Here is a 13,688-nt window from a genome sequence, read left to right on the forward strand (position 1 = left end):
CCCAGTCTTAAGCAAAGGGCACTTGAAGTGATTCGGATATATACTATCTATACTGTTTTCGTTTGTTTTCTAGTTGGTAAGATTATAACTTTTTTAGATTGTTACTTTTATAAATTGTTTTAGGGCATAGGACAAAATAGTTAACTCCCCAACTAATTTTTTTGACACCAGCATACCCTGGTATCAAAATATAGCCCTGTCTCACTTGTGAAAATAGATAGATACCCTAAAATTCTAAATAGGATATTGATTTTATGAGCCCATTAAGAGGATTTATCCAAGGAACAGAGTGGATCAACAGATCAGTTTTTGTGATTAACTCATATTACATGAAAAAAAAAAAGACCTGTAATCATGTTTAAGAATATCAGAGAAAGCATTTGATCAAACTTAATAAGCATTCCTACTTAAAACAACTCTTAAGAGTCCTGGAATAGAGATTTTCTTCACTTGATAAAAGACATTCACTAGAAGTCCATAATGTCACTCCTGTGGTGAAAATAAAACATACTCCCAGTAATTTGGATGACAAGGATGCCTACTCTCATTGCCACAACTCTCCACTGTAGATAACTGACCAGATCAGCTGAATGAGAAATTTGGTTGGGTACTAAAAAATTAAATGAAATACTTTTTGTAGGTTTTGTGAAGAATTAAAGGAAGTCAGATTTTCTTTTGTAAGGATTTTTAAATACTTGATTCTTGATTTTCATTCAGTATACACTACCACTGGAACTGATAAACCAACAGAACCTGACAGAATGGATAGAAATTTTAAAGACTGTTGTGAACAGAGATGTACCTAATGTAAGTAAGTCTCCTTGTGTTCTTAACATTACTAAAATACTTAAGTATCTTTTGAAAATTTTAACTGATCTTTCCTGTAAATTTTTTAAGAGTTTATATAATTCATAATACAAATTATTCTAGATGGAGAGACCACTTTGTTTACATATGTGCATATACTAAGTAAAAAATTATAAAGGGTTATTTCATATATTATTATTTAGATACGTATATATATCTCTTTATCTTTATTCTTCTGTTTCTTTTCAGTTTTTATTTATTAATATTAAAAATCTTATTTAGGTTTTATTTTATTTAACTAAACTCTACACCCAGAGGTGGGGGTCAGACTCACGACTTTAAGATCAAGAGTTGCACGCTCTTCATCACCTCACATCGTTACAAAATTCTTTTCTTATGATAAGAATTTTAAGATCTACTCTCTTGGCAACCTTCAAGTATACAGTACAGTATTGTTAACTATAGTCAGTATGTGGAACATTACATATCTAGAACTTCTTTATCTTATAATTGACAGTTTATATTTTTTGACTACCTTCTTAAATTTACGATGGTAATCATTTCACAATATATGCATATATCAAATCATTGTGTTATACATGTTAAGTTAATACAATGTTATATATTAACTATGTATAATTTTAAAAGACACTCATTGTTAGATTTTAACCTATTAATTTATCAGACACTTATGAACCAGGGGAAGAATTTGGCAAATTAGTAAAACTTTGTAGTTAGTTACATTACTTGTTTTTTTAAATAACAACTTTATAGAGATAAAGCCCACAGGCCGTAAAATTCACCTTTTCAAAGTATACGATTCAGTGATTTTTAGTACAGAAAGAATTGTCCAGCTGTGTTTTTAATTTAATCACAATTTTAAAAATAACAGCTATATTTCTTTATAATCTAGTTCTCTAGAGAGGTAGGGGAATTCATAAGTCCCAAATACATAAAATGTTTTTAGTGTTCTTACATACCTTATTTAATCCTCAAAAAATCCCTCTGAATTTATTTTAAAAAAATTTTTTTAATGTTTATTTTTGAGAGAGAGAGAGAGAGCGCACGCATGAACGGAAGAGGGGCAGAGAGAGAGAGAGAGAGGGAGACACAGAATCCGAAGCAGACTCCAGGCTCTGAGCTGTCAGCACTGAGCCCGATGCGGGGCTTGAACTCAACTGTGAGATCATGACCTGAGCCGAAGTAGCACACTTAACCGACTGAGCCACCCAGGCGCCCCTCTGGATTTATTTTAAATAGAGACCTAGAAGGGTTATGTAATTTATCCAAAATAATTTTATTAGTGGCATAAGTGAGACCAACCTCGTGTTCTGTGGTTTATCGCTTAAATTTTTATCTTAAAGAAAAAAAAACCATGTAGAAGAAATAAATAAGACATTTCTCCCACTCTGCAGGAAACTGTACACATTTAATAGGTACAACATATAATTTTGTTTATTTATTTTGAGAGAGAGAGAGCATGGGCAGATAGATTGAGGGAGAGAGAGAGAATCCCAAGCAGGCTTCACGCTATCAGTGCAGAGCCTGAAGCAGGGCTCAGTCTCACAGACCATGAGATCATAATCTGACCCTAAATGAGTTAGATGCTTAACCCCTTGAGCCACCCAGGCACCCCTATAATTTTTACTTTTTATTTAATTTTTCATTTGGATTTTAGAAAGCATGAGAGGGGGAGAGAAAAAAGAGAATGAATCTTAAGCAGGCTCTACACTGAGCGTGGAGCCCGACATGGCGCTTGATCCCACAACCCTGGGATCAAGACCTAAGCTGAAATCCAAGAGTCAGTTGCTCAACCCACTGAGCCACCCAGGAGCCCCACAAAATATAATTTTAAAATTTTCATTTATATACTCTGTACTTTTTGGGTATAATTTATAAATATGCACATACTATAAATAAATATCCCAGTGAGTTAGCAGTTATATGTATCCATGTAATCACCTAAAATATTTGCTGGTAGTTAGCTTTAGTCATTCCTACCATTACCATTCTTATTTATGGCACCATAGATTAGTTTTGCCTGTACTAGAACTTAATAAAAGTAATTATTTGTATTTACCTTCTTTTGCATAATGTATTTATGGTATGTATTCATGTTGTGTGGTAATAGTTTGTTTCTTATGTATTCATGTTGTGTTGTAGTAGTTTGTTCTTTTTTATTACCAAGTAATATTTTGTTGTGTGGATATACTACAATTACGCATTCATTCACAAGTTGAGGGACATCTGGGTGGTTTCAGGATTTTAGTAGTACAAATGAAGCTGCTATGAATGCGTTTACAGAAATCTTATAATCACAAATTTTCATTTTTCTTGCGTAAATAGTCTCTAAGACTACCTCCAATCTCTAGACTATTTACAACTGAATAACCATGAGTAACACTGTTCTTACTTTAGAAACATTTCATGTTACCTTTTAGAGAACTTTACCCAAATTTGACTTAAGAAAACTGAAAATTGAGGGGCACATGGGTGGCTCAGTCAGTTAAGCGTCCGACTCTTGATTTCAGCTCAAGTCATGATGTTATGGTTTGTGAGTTAGAGCCCCACCCCAGGCCCGTTCTGACATCATGCAACCTGCTTGGGATTCTCTCTCTCCATTTCTCTCTCTGCCGCTCTCTCATTCTCTCAAAATAAATAAACTAAAAAAAAAAAACAAAAAACTTATTTAAAAAAAAATCTATCTCGTTATTTATTTTTAAATAAATATCTCTTTAAAGGAAACACTTCAAGTTGAAGAAGATGATAGACCTGAGTTACCATGGTGGAAATGTAAGAAGTGGGCTTTACATATCTTAGCAAGGCTTTTTGAAAGGTAAGTTTCTCTCAGTATATGATGATTTAAGTTTATTATTTCAAGCACTTGGTTTTATAAGTGTTGATATATAAAGCAATATAGAGAAACAGTGTGGGGACACCTGGGTGGCTCAGTCAGTTTAGCATCTGACTCTTGATTTCAGCTCAGTTGGTGGGATCTCTATCTCACCGCTCACAGTTGGTGGGATCAAGCCCTGCTTTGGGCTCCATGCTGACAGCAGGGAGCCTGCTTGGGATTCTCTCCCTTTTTCCGCCTACCCTGCATGCGCACATGCTCTCTCTCCCTCCCTCTCAAACATTAAAAAAAAAAAAAAGAAAGAAAGAAACTGGGTGTTTTAATAATGTTTTTTTAGATATGGAAGCCCTGGCAATGTTTCCAAGGAGTATAATGAATTTGCTGAAGTATTTCTGAAGGCATTTGCAGTTGGTGTCCAGCAGGTAAGTCTAAGAATTTTTCTAAGTTGAAACATGGCATTATTGGGTTAATTTCTGTCTTGCTTTTCATAGTTCATTGGTATCCAAAACTGCATGAACTCTGTAGCAGTTGTCATTTTTGGTCTTAGGTGTTTACTATTCTCTTTAACTTTTTGAGAACCTCAACACACTTCTATTTATGTGAGTTATACCTAGTGGTATTTATCATATTAGAAATTAAAATTTAAGAGTTAATTCATTTAAAAATAATAAACTTCTTATATATTAACACACAATACATGTTTTTTTTTTAATAACTGTTCCTCAAATGAAAAGTTTTTAGCAAAAAGAAATGGCATTGTTAAACATTTTTACTAATATTTTTAATGTCTGGCTTAAGAAAAGACAGCTATATACTCATCTACCTATGTAATCAGTCTTTTGTTTTGGTGGACATAAATAACTGTGGCATGGACTCAGAGATAAGTTGGAAAAGGAAAGGCTTTTTTTTTTTTAAGTTTATGTATTTATTTTTGAGAGAGAGTATGAGCAGGGGAGAGAGAGAGAGAATGAATCCTAAACAGGCTCAGCACTGTCAGTGCAGGGCTTGAACTTAAAAACCGTGAGATCACGACCTGAGCTGAAGTCAGAGTCAGAGTTTAACCAACTGAGCCACCCAGGTACCCTGGAAAGAATGTTTTAATAGACTTTCACATAGTTGTGGAAATTCTTTGATAACCACATCAAAATTTGATAGTGGTAGTTTCTCTCTCTCTCTCTCTCTCTCTCTCTCTCTTTCTCTCTCTTTTTAAGTAAACTCTACACCCAACCTGGGGCTTGAACTCACGAGTCCAAGATCAAGAGTTACATGTTCTATAGACTGAGCCAGCCAGGTGTCCCAAGTGGTAGTTTCTTAAAGGTTAATTGCAGTATAATGTTTGTAAGAACAAATATTTTATATTCTGTTACATTAACACCTGTTGATCTATATTGCACTTTATTTTTTAATATATGAAATTTATTGTCAAATTGGTTTCCATACAACACCGAGTGCTCATCCCAAAAGATGCCCTCTTCAATACCAATCACCCACCCTCCTCTCCCTCCCACCCCTATATTGCACTTTAAATGGATCTTTTATCCATACATGATTTTATAACATACAGTCATTTGGAAAATTGAGTTAATGAAGATTTTCCAAATGTTAATACATTGCATTATTCATATTAAAAAGCAATTACAGGGACTCCTGGATGGCCCAGTTGCTTAGGCGTCTGACTCTTGATTTTCGCTCAGGTCACGATCTCACGGTTCCTGAGATCAAGCCCCTTGTCAGGCTCTGCACTGACAGCTCAGAGCCTGCTTGGGATTCTCTCTCCCCCTCATTCTGCCCCTCCCCCACTGACAGGGTTTCTCTCAAAATAAATAAACATTAAAGAAACATAAAAAATCACATTAACTAATGTCACCACTGATGTTATTAGAAATATCTTTAAATATTGGAAAGCTGATTAAGTAGATCAAAGTGTTTAGGTATAAGATTTTGAGAATTCTAATTTTTGTTTGAAAGCTTAGATTTTAGCACCAGGAATGTATTTTTGGTTATTTTCCTTGAAGGGAGAAGGCACTTTTTGTTCATTTTTGAGGAAAGATAACACAAGTCTAAATAACCACAATTTGTCAGGTTTTCTTTCAAGTATATGGTGGTGTTTGATGGGAAAAGCTATTACTTATTTCATGTTTTCTTCCAACCCCTGTACTTTGGTATGTAGCAAAAGTGCTACACATATACTCCTCATTTAATAATATTTATATTTCTGATTCATTAAGAGTGTTCTTAAGGAGAGGTTGTTCTGCATTTAATATGGCTATAAAGAGTATGACAGCTGCTTGTACACTTTGGTGCCTGCCACTGCTTTATTCGTGTTAGGCACCAGAAGTTTTGCCACCATTGCTTTTGTACCATCGATGTAGATGTCACACAGTAAAAAGGGCAAATGAAGTCTTAGCATTGTTATGAAAATAGTTTTGACCTCATAGACCTGTGAGAGGTCTGTGGGCCAAATCTTGACAATACCAATTAGAATTAGAATTCATGGCAGACATGGTTTGGGCAAGGTTTTTCAGGGAGGTAACTAATAATATTGGGCTGTCACAAAAGATTGTGATGTGTTCAGTAAGTAACCTATGATTTTCTCTTACTATACTTAATTGGAAACTAGTCCTTTGAAATAGTATTATTTCAGTTTGTTTATAGGAATACCTTGGGATTAAATATGGTTCTCTAATACATAATTTTAAAAATTCTTTTTAAAATATGGTTATTTTATAATGATGATTTGGGTATTAAGATATGTGTGTCAGGTGTTTTGGCTGGCTTAGAAGTGGTTAAAATTTCTATTTAACTTTCGGTTTTTGCTCAAAAATTTTTTTCAAAGGTTTTATTAAAGGTATTATATCAGTACAAGGAGAAGCAATATATGGCTCCTCGAGTTTTACAGCAGACATTAAATTATATTAATCAAGGAGTTTCACATGCCCTCACCTGGAAGAATCTGAAGCCTCATATACAAGTAATAATTTTCTATCTGAAATGTTTTTCTGGAAAATATAATGGAAATAACATTAATTATCATAAATGTTGAAAAATGCATATTTTGTTGACTTATGTTAGTCTAGTTCTTTTAATTGTTTTGAGAGTATAGTAGGAATGAGACCATACCTTGACATAAACTTTTAAAAGGTACTTTTTTAATATTCAGAATTTTTTTTAATTTTAATTTAAAACTATTATCTTAAAGCTTGCCTTTAAATTCTTTTTTTTTTTTTAACTTGCCTTTAAATGCTTTTGGTTGGCTTAAGATTATAACATTTTAATTATATAATTTGGAGTAAGCAAAGGACTGCTTCACCAGATTAGTTTTGGGGATAATTAGCTTATATACTATTTCTATGATTAATGTATTTGCTTTATTACAACTACAGGATTTGATGGACTAAAATTTCATATTGTGTTTTTCTCAGAATATTAATTGCTACCTATATACACATAAGTCTTATTTTATAATTACTTGTTTCACAAAGGGTAATAGTTGATCTGAGAATCATTACTAAAGTTTGATATTAAGCTTAAAATACATATTATAGGGTTGGTTTTGCTTTAGCACTTAAACAAAATTCGGGGTTTAAATTTGAAGACTGACTTAAGGTTACTTTTCTTAACTTTTAAATCGCAGGGCATTATCCAAGATGTTATTTTTCCCTTGATGTGCTATACAGATGCTGATGAGGAACTTTGGCAAGAAGATCCTTATGAATATATACGCATGAAGTTTGGTAAATTTTCACTTTCTTTGAAATAAAATGTCAGTAACTAAGTTTGTATAATAAACCTAGGGGAGTTTTAAGGCCTCATCTTTGGTATGGTACTGAAAAATCTTTATAGACCCCCACTTTTTGGGGTCTTTTCATTAGTTATGGCATGATTGTCTTGATTGATTGATTGATTGATTGATTGATTGATTTTAACCTTTATTTTATGAGAGACAGAGCATGAGCTGGGAAGGGGACAGAGAGAGAGGGGAAGTCACAGCTTCTGAAGCAGGCTCCAGGCTCCGAGCTGTCAGCACAGAGCCTGAAGCAGGGCTTGAACCCATGAACCATGAGATCATGACCTGAGCTGAAGTTGGCCACCCAACCAACTGAGCCACCCAGGCCCCCCCCCCCCTTTTTTTTTATGTTTGTTCATTTTTGAGAGATAGGAAAGAGACAGCATGAGCAGGGAAGGGACAGAGAGAGAGGGAGACAGAATCCAAAGCAGGCTCCAGGCTCTGCGCTGTCAGCACAGAGCCCGACGCCGGGCTCAAATTCACAAACTGTAAGAACTGAGATCATGACCTGAAGCAAAGTCAGACAACTAACCACTTGAGCCACCCAGTCACCCCAATGATCTGCATTTTTAACAAACACAAATATAGTAGTGTTACTGAGTTACAGTTTGTGGATGTGTTTCTGGCATATGCCAGAATTGTTGCAAATTCAAGATTACACCTTAATACTAAGTGCCTAAACTATACTTTTGGATCTCATGTCAGTCATCATATGTGTGGGAATTGAGAAGATGCATATTGGAAGCTGTATCACATGGAGTCTCTGCATGGAACTAAGGAATTGTAATTTGGCTCATGTTGAGTATTAGTTCTTCTTCCTACCAAAATCTTTTGTATTTGCAGATTATTCTTTTGTGACCATATTGTGGAAATTCTCACATTTGTAGTGTTTTGTATTAAAGAAAATAATCACTAGGAGAAATTGATGGATTAACATTTTAATTTGTACAGAAAAGACATGAAATTAAGCTGTTGCAAAATTATGTAGGAATCTGGGTTCATTTTCATACCTTGCATGTAGATTTAGACAACTTTTTTATTTACTTGTATCACAGAATCTTATTTTTATTGATTTTCAACCATTTAAGAATGTGAAAAACAATTCTTATGGGCAGTAGAAAGACAGTTGATGGCCTGGATTTGGTCCAGGGCCATAGTTCCCACTCTCATCTTGTTGATAAAGGAGATACAAAATGAGAGTGATTTGAAAGGCAGTGCTTATTTCTGCAAAGGTACTGTTGTAGCAAACTTCAAGGGACTTAAAAGTTAGCATTTAGAATAAACTTATCAGAATACCCATCTGACACCTTTTAAGGTCTGTTTTTTACAGAGCATCATTTGTAAATTTTGTGAAAATGTTTGTTGAAGAAATTGAAATTACTGGGTTTCGTATTAATTTTAATTTTATTCTTTAGATGTGTTTGAAGACTTCATTTCTCCTACTACCGCTGCCCAAACACTTTTGTTCACAGCTTGTAGCAAGAGGAAAGAGGTAGGTTGTTTAGGTAACTTTTGCTTTAATATTTAAAATTTGTTCAGGTGTATGCTCAGCTTTTAATGTTAGCCATGTAAGTCATTTTGTCTTTTTGTTTTTGTTAAGGATTGTTTGGAAATCACTTAAGTATTACTTTTCTTTTTTAATCTAGGTACTGCAAAAGACAATGGGATTTTGCTATCAGATTCTTACAGAACCGAATGCTGATCCTCGAAAAAAAGATGGAGCCCTGCATATGATTGGATCTTTAGCTGAAATACTTCTGAAGGTATTTCTTTTGTGTGCAAGTGATTTAGTAACAGTTTTATTGAGATACAATTCACATACCATAATGTCCACCCATAAGAGTGTATAATTCAGTGGGTTTTATTCACAGAGTTGTATAACCATCATCCCCAAAAGTGTTAGCAGTCACATTCCATTTTTTTCCAGAGCTTTCAGCCCTAGGCTACCCCTAATCTACTTTTTGTCTTCTGTACAGGTTTACCTATTTTGGACATTTCATGTAAAGGGAATGTGCTCAATTAGGAGTAGGGCTTTTTCAGTTAGCACAATATTTTCAAAGTTCATATTGTGGCCCGTGTCAGTACTTCATTCCTTTTTGTTGTCAAATAATGTTCCATTGTATTGATATACCACATTGTATTTATCCATTCATCAATGGATGGACATTTGTATTGTTTCCATTTGAAGCTGTGATCATTTATATACACGTTTTGGTGTGCATGTAATATTTTTACTTCTCTTGGGTAATACATACCTAGGATTCAAATTGCTGTCATATTTTGAGAAAGTGCCAGACTGTTTTCTGAAGTGGTGTATCATTTTATATTTTTATCAGCCATGTATGAGGGTTCCAGTTTCTATGTCCTCACTGATTCTTAGCAATCTTTTTTATTATAGCCATCCTAGTTGGTGTCAAATGATATTTCATTGTGGTTTTGATTTCCATTTCCCTGATGACTAACAACATTGAGAATCTTTTTTGATGTACTTATTGGCCATTGTTTATCTTCTTTGGAGATATTTTCAAATTCTTCACCTACTTTTAACTGGATTGTCTTTTCATTGTTGAATTATTAAGAGTTCTTTGTATATTCTAAATACTAGATGGTTTTTGGGGCGCCTGGGTGGCGCAGTCGGTTAAGCGTCCGACTTCAGCCAGGTCACGATCTCGCCGTCCGTGAGTTCGAGCCCCACGTCAGGCTCTGGGCTGATGGCTCAGAGCCTGGAGCCTGTTTCCGATTCTGTGTCTCCCTCTCTCTCTGCCCCTCCCCCGTTCATGCTCTGTCTCTCTCTGTCCCAAAAATAAATAAACGTTGAAAAAAAAAAAATTAAAAAAAAAAATACTAGATGGTTTTTATAATGATTTGCAGGTATTTCTGCCATTTTGTGGGTTATCACTTTACTTTATGCCCTTTGAAGTACAAGTTTTAATATGATTTTGAAATTATGTCCAGTTAATATTTTCTTTTGCTGCTTATGCTGAAGATACTTCTTTTTGTAGGAGTTATTTTCATATTGCAAGGTAATTGTAAAATAGTGGGGTTTTCTCTTTGAAAAATTTATCTTTTAAGGAAATTTATAAACATGAATGTATCCATTTGCAACTTAGGAACATCATGCTTTTTGTGACATTAAATTTTCTAGTAAATAATGACCCTGGGTTAGATTTATGTTTAAGAACCTCAGCTTAATTGTACACATTGTGTCTGGCTTCATAAATTTGAAATTTGTTTTTGGTTAAAAGCTAATAAATGATAACAAAGTTCAAGTAAATATTTAGTCACAGAATCATCCAACTCCCAGGAACCTTGTTCCATGTCACCATTTGTAGGTATATTTTGTGTATTTTTCAGCTTTTCTATATCTGTCTATCCATCCTTCTGTTAGTTTATAAATTAAAGACAATGGTTATTTGTTGTATGGAAGGCTGGGAATCTTGAGTGAGTGATCTTGGCAAGTTCAGATTTTTCTGTCTTTTTATTTTTAGGTAATTTTAGACTCACTGAAAAATTGCAAAAATAGTTCTCATTACTCTTCCCCTAATGTTACCTACCATCTTAGACAGCCATCCACAATTCTCACAACCAGGAAATTAATGTTGCTGGGATACTATTCACTAATCTTACAGACCCCTTTCATGTTTTGCAAGAATTCCCTCTAATGTCCTTTTTTCTGGTCCATGACCAGTCCAGGATCCCACATTGCATTTAGTTCCCATGTCTTAGTCTTCAGTTCTTGAAGTGTTTATTAGTTTTTAATGTTGATGTAATATGCAATTCCAGGAACTCTTAAAAGCTTGTTACCACTTAGAAAAGACCCTACTTTAAGACTAATGAGAGTCTTTTTAGATATCCAGATTACCTTGAAAGCAAGGTCTTTTCTCAATGTATGTTAAGTTCCTTTAGAACTTTTCCAGAGAGGTTTTTTTCATTGTGATAGTTATTATAAGGTAAGGAATAAAAGTAACCACACTTCCATCCTTCAAACATAATTACTGTTAAGATTTGGTGTAATTGTTTTCTAAGTAAATGAGGTAAAAAGATGAAAGAAAAGGTATTCTGTGTTTTTTGATGGTTACGTTTGAGAATGAGAAAATTAGATATTGATACTGAGGTACAAGGAATCAGAATAAATGTATGGTTTGACATCAGTAGTGATTTTTAACATTAGTGTATTTATTTGGTATTTAAGATGATTACATTTGGAATTCTTTCAAAAATAATTGTTGTTTATATTGACAGAAAAAGATCTACAAAGATCAGATGGAATACATGTTGCAGAATCACGTATTCCCTCTCTTCAGCAGTGAACTAGGCTATATGAGAGCGAGGGTATGTGTTAAAGCTGTATTAATTTATACATTTTTGTCTTGTAATGAATAACTGCTTATGTGGACTTTTATGTGGAAACTTTTTAATGCTCACCTTAAAAGCCATATTTCATGTTAGACTTCTGTTTCATGTAAGTATTTAAATGGCTGATATAATGTGTGCATAGTTTTCATCTGTGTCTGATAGCAGTGTCTGCCTGTGTTTTGCATTCAGATCTTGCTATCCACACAAACATCATGCAGCCAAAGAGTAAGTTGGGATCATAGTACTGGTCTAGTGTTGTCTCTTTGGACATCTCTACCACTGGCCAGCCTCCAGATTCCCACACACAAAACTTTGGGAATAGAGGTACTGTAGCTTGTGGCAATTTAATATAGGATATCTATAGTAACTCATTGCATTTTTTTAACAAGGCTTGCTGGGTCCTTCACTACTTTTGTGAAGTGAAGTTCAAAAGTGACCAGAATCTGCAAACGGCCTTAGAGCTGACTCGAAGATGTCTGATAGATGATAGGGAAATGCCTGTGAAAGTGGAAGCTGCCATTGCACTTCAAGTGTTGATCAGCAATCAAGAAAAGGGTAAAGGATTTTATCTCAAAAATAGTACCGTGTTTTTATACATAATTGTACAAGGCATCTTAGGAACTTGATACCTTGTGAAGGTGCCTATGTTTATTCTTTGATATATATAAGGTTTTAAGGAGTTTTGTTTCCAATTTTTTTTCTCACAGCTAAAGAATATATCACGCCATTCATCAGACCTGTAATGCAGGCTCTTCTTCATATTATAAGAGAAACAGAAAATGATGATCTTACCAATGTAATTCAGAAAATGATCTGCGAGTATAGTGAAGAAGTTACTCCTATTGCAGTAGAAATGACACAGCATTTGGTATGTTTTTTTTGAACCAATCACTTATTCATTACTTACAACAAATATTTTCAGAGTGTACTGTGTATCAGGTAGTGTTCTAAGCCTCTGACATATATTTAGGCTCATTTAGTACTTTCACAGTCCTATGTGAAGAATATTCCTTTTTTTTTTTATTTTTTTTTATTTTTTTATTTTTTAAGTTTATTGTGAGAAAGAGACTGCAAGCAGGGTAGGGATAGAGAGAGAAGGAGAGAGGATCCCAAGCAGGCTCTGCGGTGTCAGTGCAGAACCTGACGTGGGGCTCGAACCCATGAACCATGAGATCATGACCTGAGCTGAGATCAAGAATCTGTTCTTAACCAACTGATCCACCCAGATGCCCCAGGAATATTCCTAACTGAGAGAAAGTGTGAACTATGAAAAGGTTAAGTAACTTGCCAAAGCTAGAACGGTGGATCTGGGATTCACCCTTCAAGTGTACACCTCCACAACACACTGGGGTGGGGGGCGGGGGGGGGGGGTGTTTTTCTTTTTTTTTTTCCAAGTCTATTTATTTTGAGAGAGAGATAGCATGAGTTAGAGAGAGGGAGAGAGAGAATCTCCAGCAGGCTCTGCACTGGCAGTGCAGTACTTGAATACCATGGAGCTTGAACCCGCAGAGCTGTGAGATCATGACCTGAGCCAAAACCAAGAGTTGGACACTCAACTAACTGAACCACCCAGGCACACCCCTCCCCCCTTTTAAAAATATTTTGGAGATTGTGAGTGGGGGAGAGAGGGGCAGAGGGAGAGAGACAATGCCAAGCAGGCTACACGTTGAGGGTGGACTTATTCCCACGACCCTGGACTCATGACCTCAGCCAAAAAGAAATCAAGAGTCAGACACTCGGGGTGCCTGGGTGGCTCAGTTGATTAGGTGTCCAACTCTTGATTTCAGCTCAGGTCATAATCTCATGGTTCGTGGGTTCAAGCCCCGGGTCAGGCTCTGTGCTGACAACATGGAGCCTGCTTGGGATTCTATCTCCCTCTCTCTC

At 35.1% G+C, this 13,688-nt stretch overlaps 1 protein-coding gene and 1 non-coding gene across 2 annotated transcripts in view; both read left to right on the forward strand.

The window, feature by feature from the left end:
• Positions 1–13,688, forward strand: part of IPO7 (importin 7) — a 46,899-nt gene that overhangs the window by 20,772 nt on the left and 12,439 nt on the right. The window contains exons 6-15 of the mRNA XM_043580616.1: positions 718–807; positions 3,549–3,643; positions 3,999–4,083; positions 6,498–6,632; positions 7,296–7,395; positions 8,864–8,940; positions 9,095–9,211; positions 11,691–11,780; positions 12,194–12,359; positions 12,512–12,672. Coding sequence (XP_043436551.1) covers positions 718–807; positions 3,549–3,643; positions 3,999–4,083; positions 6,498–6,632; positions 7,296–7,395; positions 8,864–8,940; positions 9,095–9,211; positions 11,691–11,780; positions 12,194–12,359; positions 12,512–12,672 — 1,116 coding nt within the window. The remainder of the gene's footprint in view (positions 1–717; positions 808–3,548; positions 3,644–3,998; positions 4,084–6,497; positions 6,633–7,295; positions 7,396–8,863; positions 8,941–9,094; positions 9,212–11,690; positions 11,781–12,193; positions 12,360–12,511; positions 12,673–13,688) is intronic.
• LOC122484579 lies at positions 11,929–12,112 on the forward strand. Its single transcript, XR_006297636.1, has one exon. It is a non-coding gene; the product is annotated as a small nucleolar RNA SNORA23 (small nucleolar RNA).

The sequence above is a fragment of the Prionailurus bengalensis genome, chromosome D1 (genome assembly GCF_016509475.1).
Source record: "Prionailurus bengalensis isolate Pbe53 chromosome D1, Fcat_Pben_1.1_paternal_pri, whole genome shotgun sequence".
Taxonomy (NCBI): domain Eukaryota; kingdom Metazoa; phylum Chordata; class Mammalia; order Carnivora; family Felidae; genus Prionailurus; species Prionailurus bengalensis.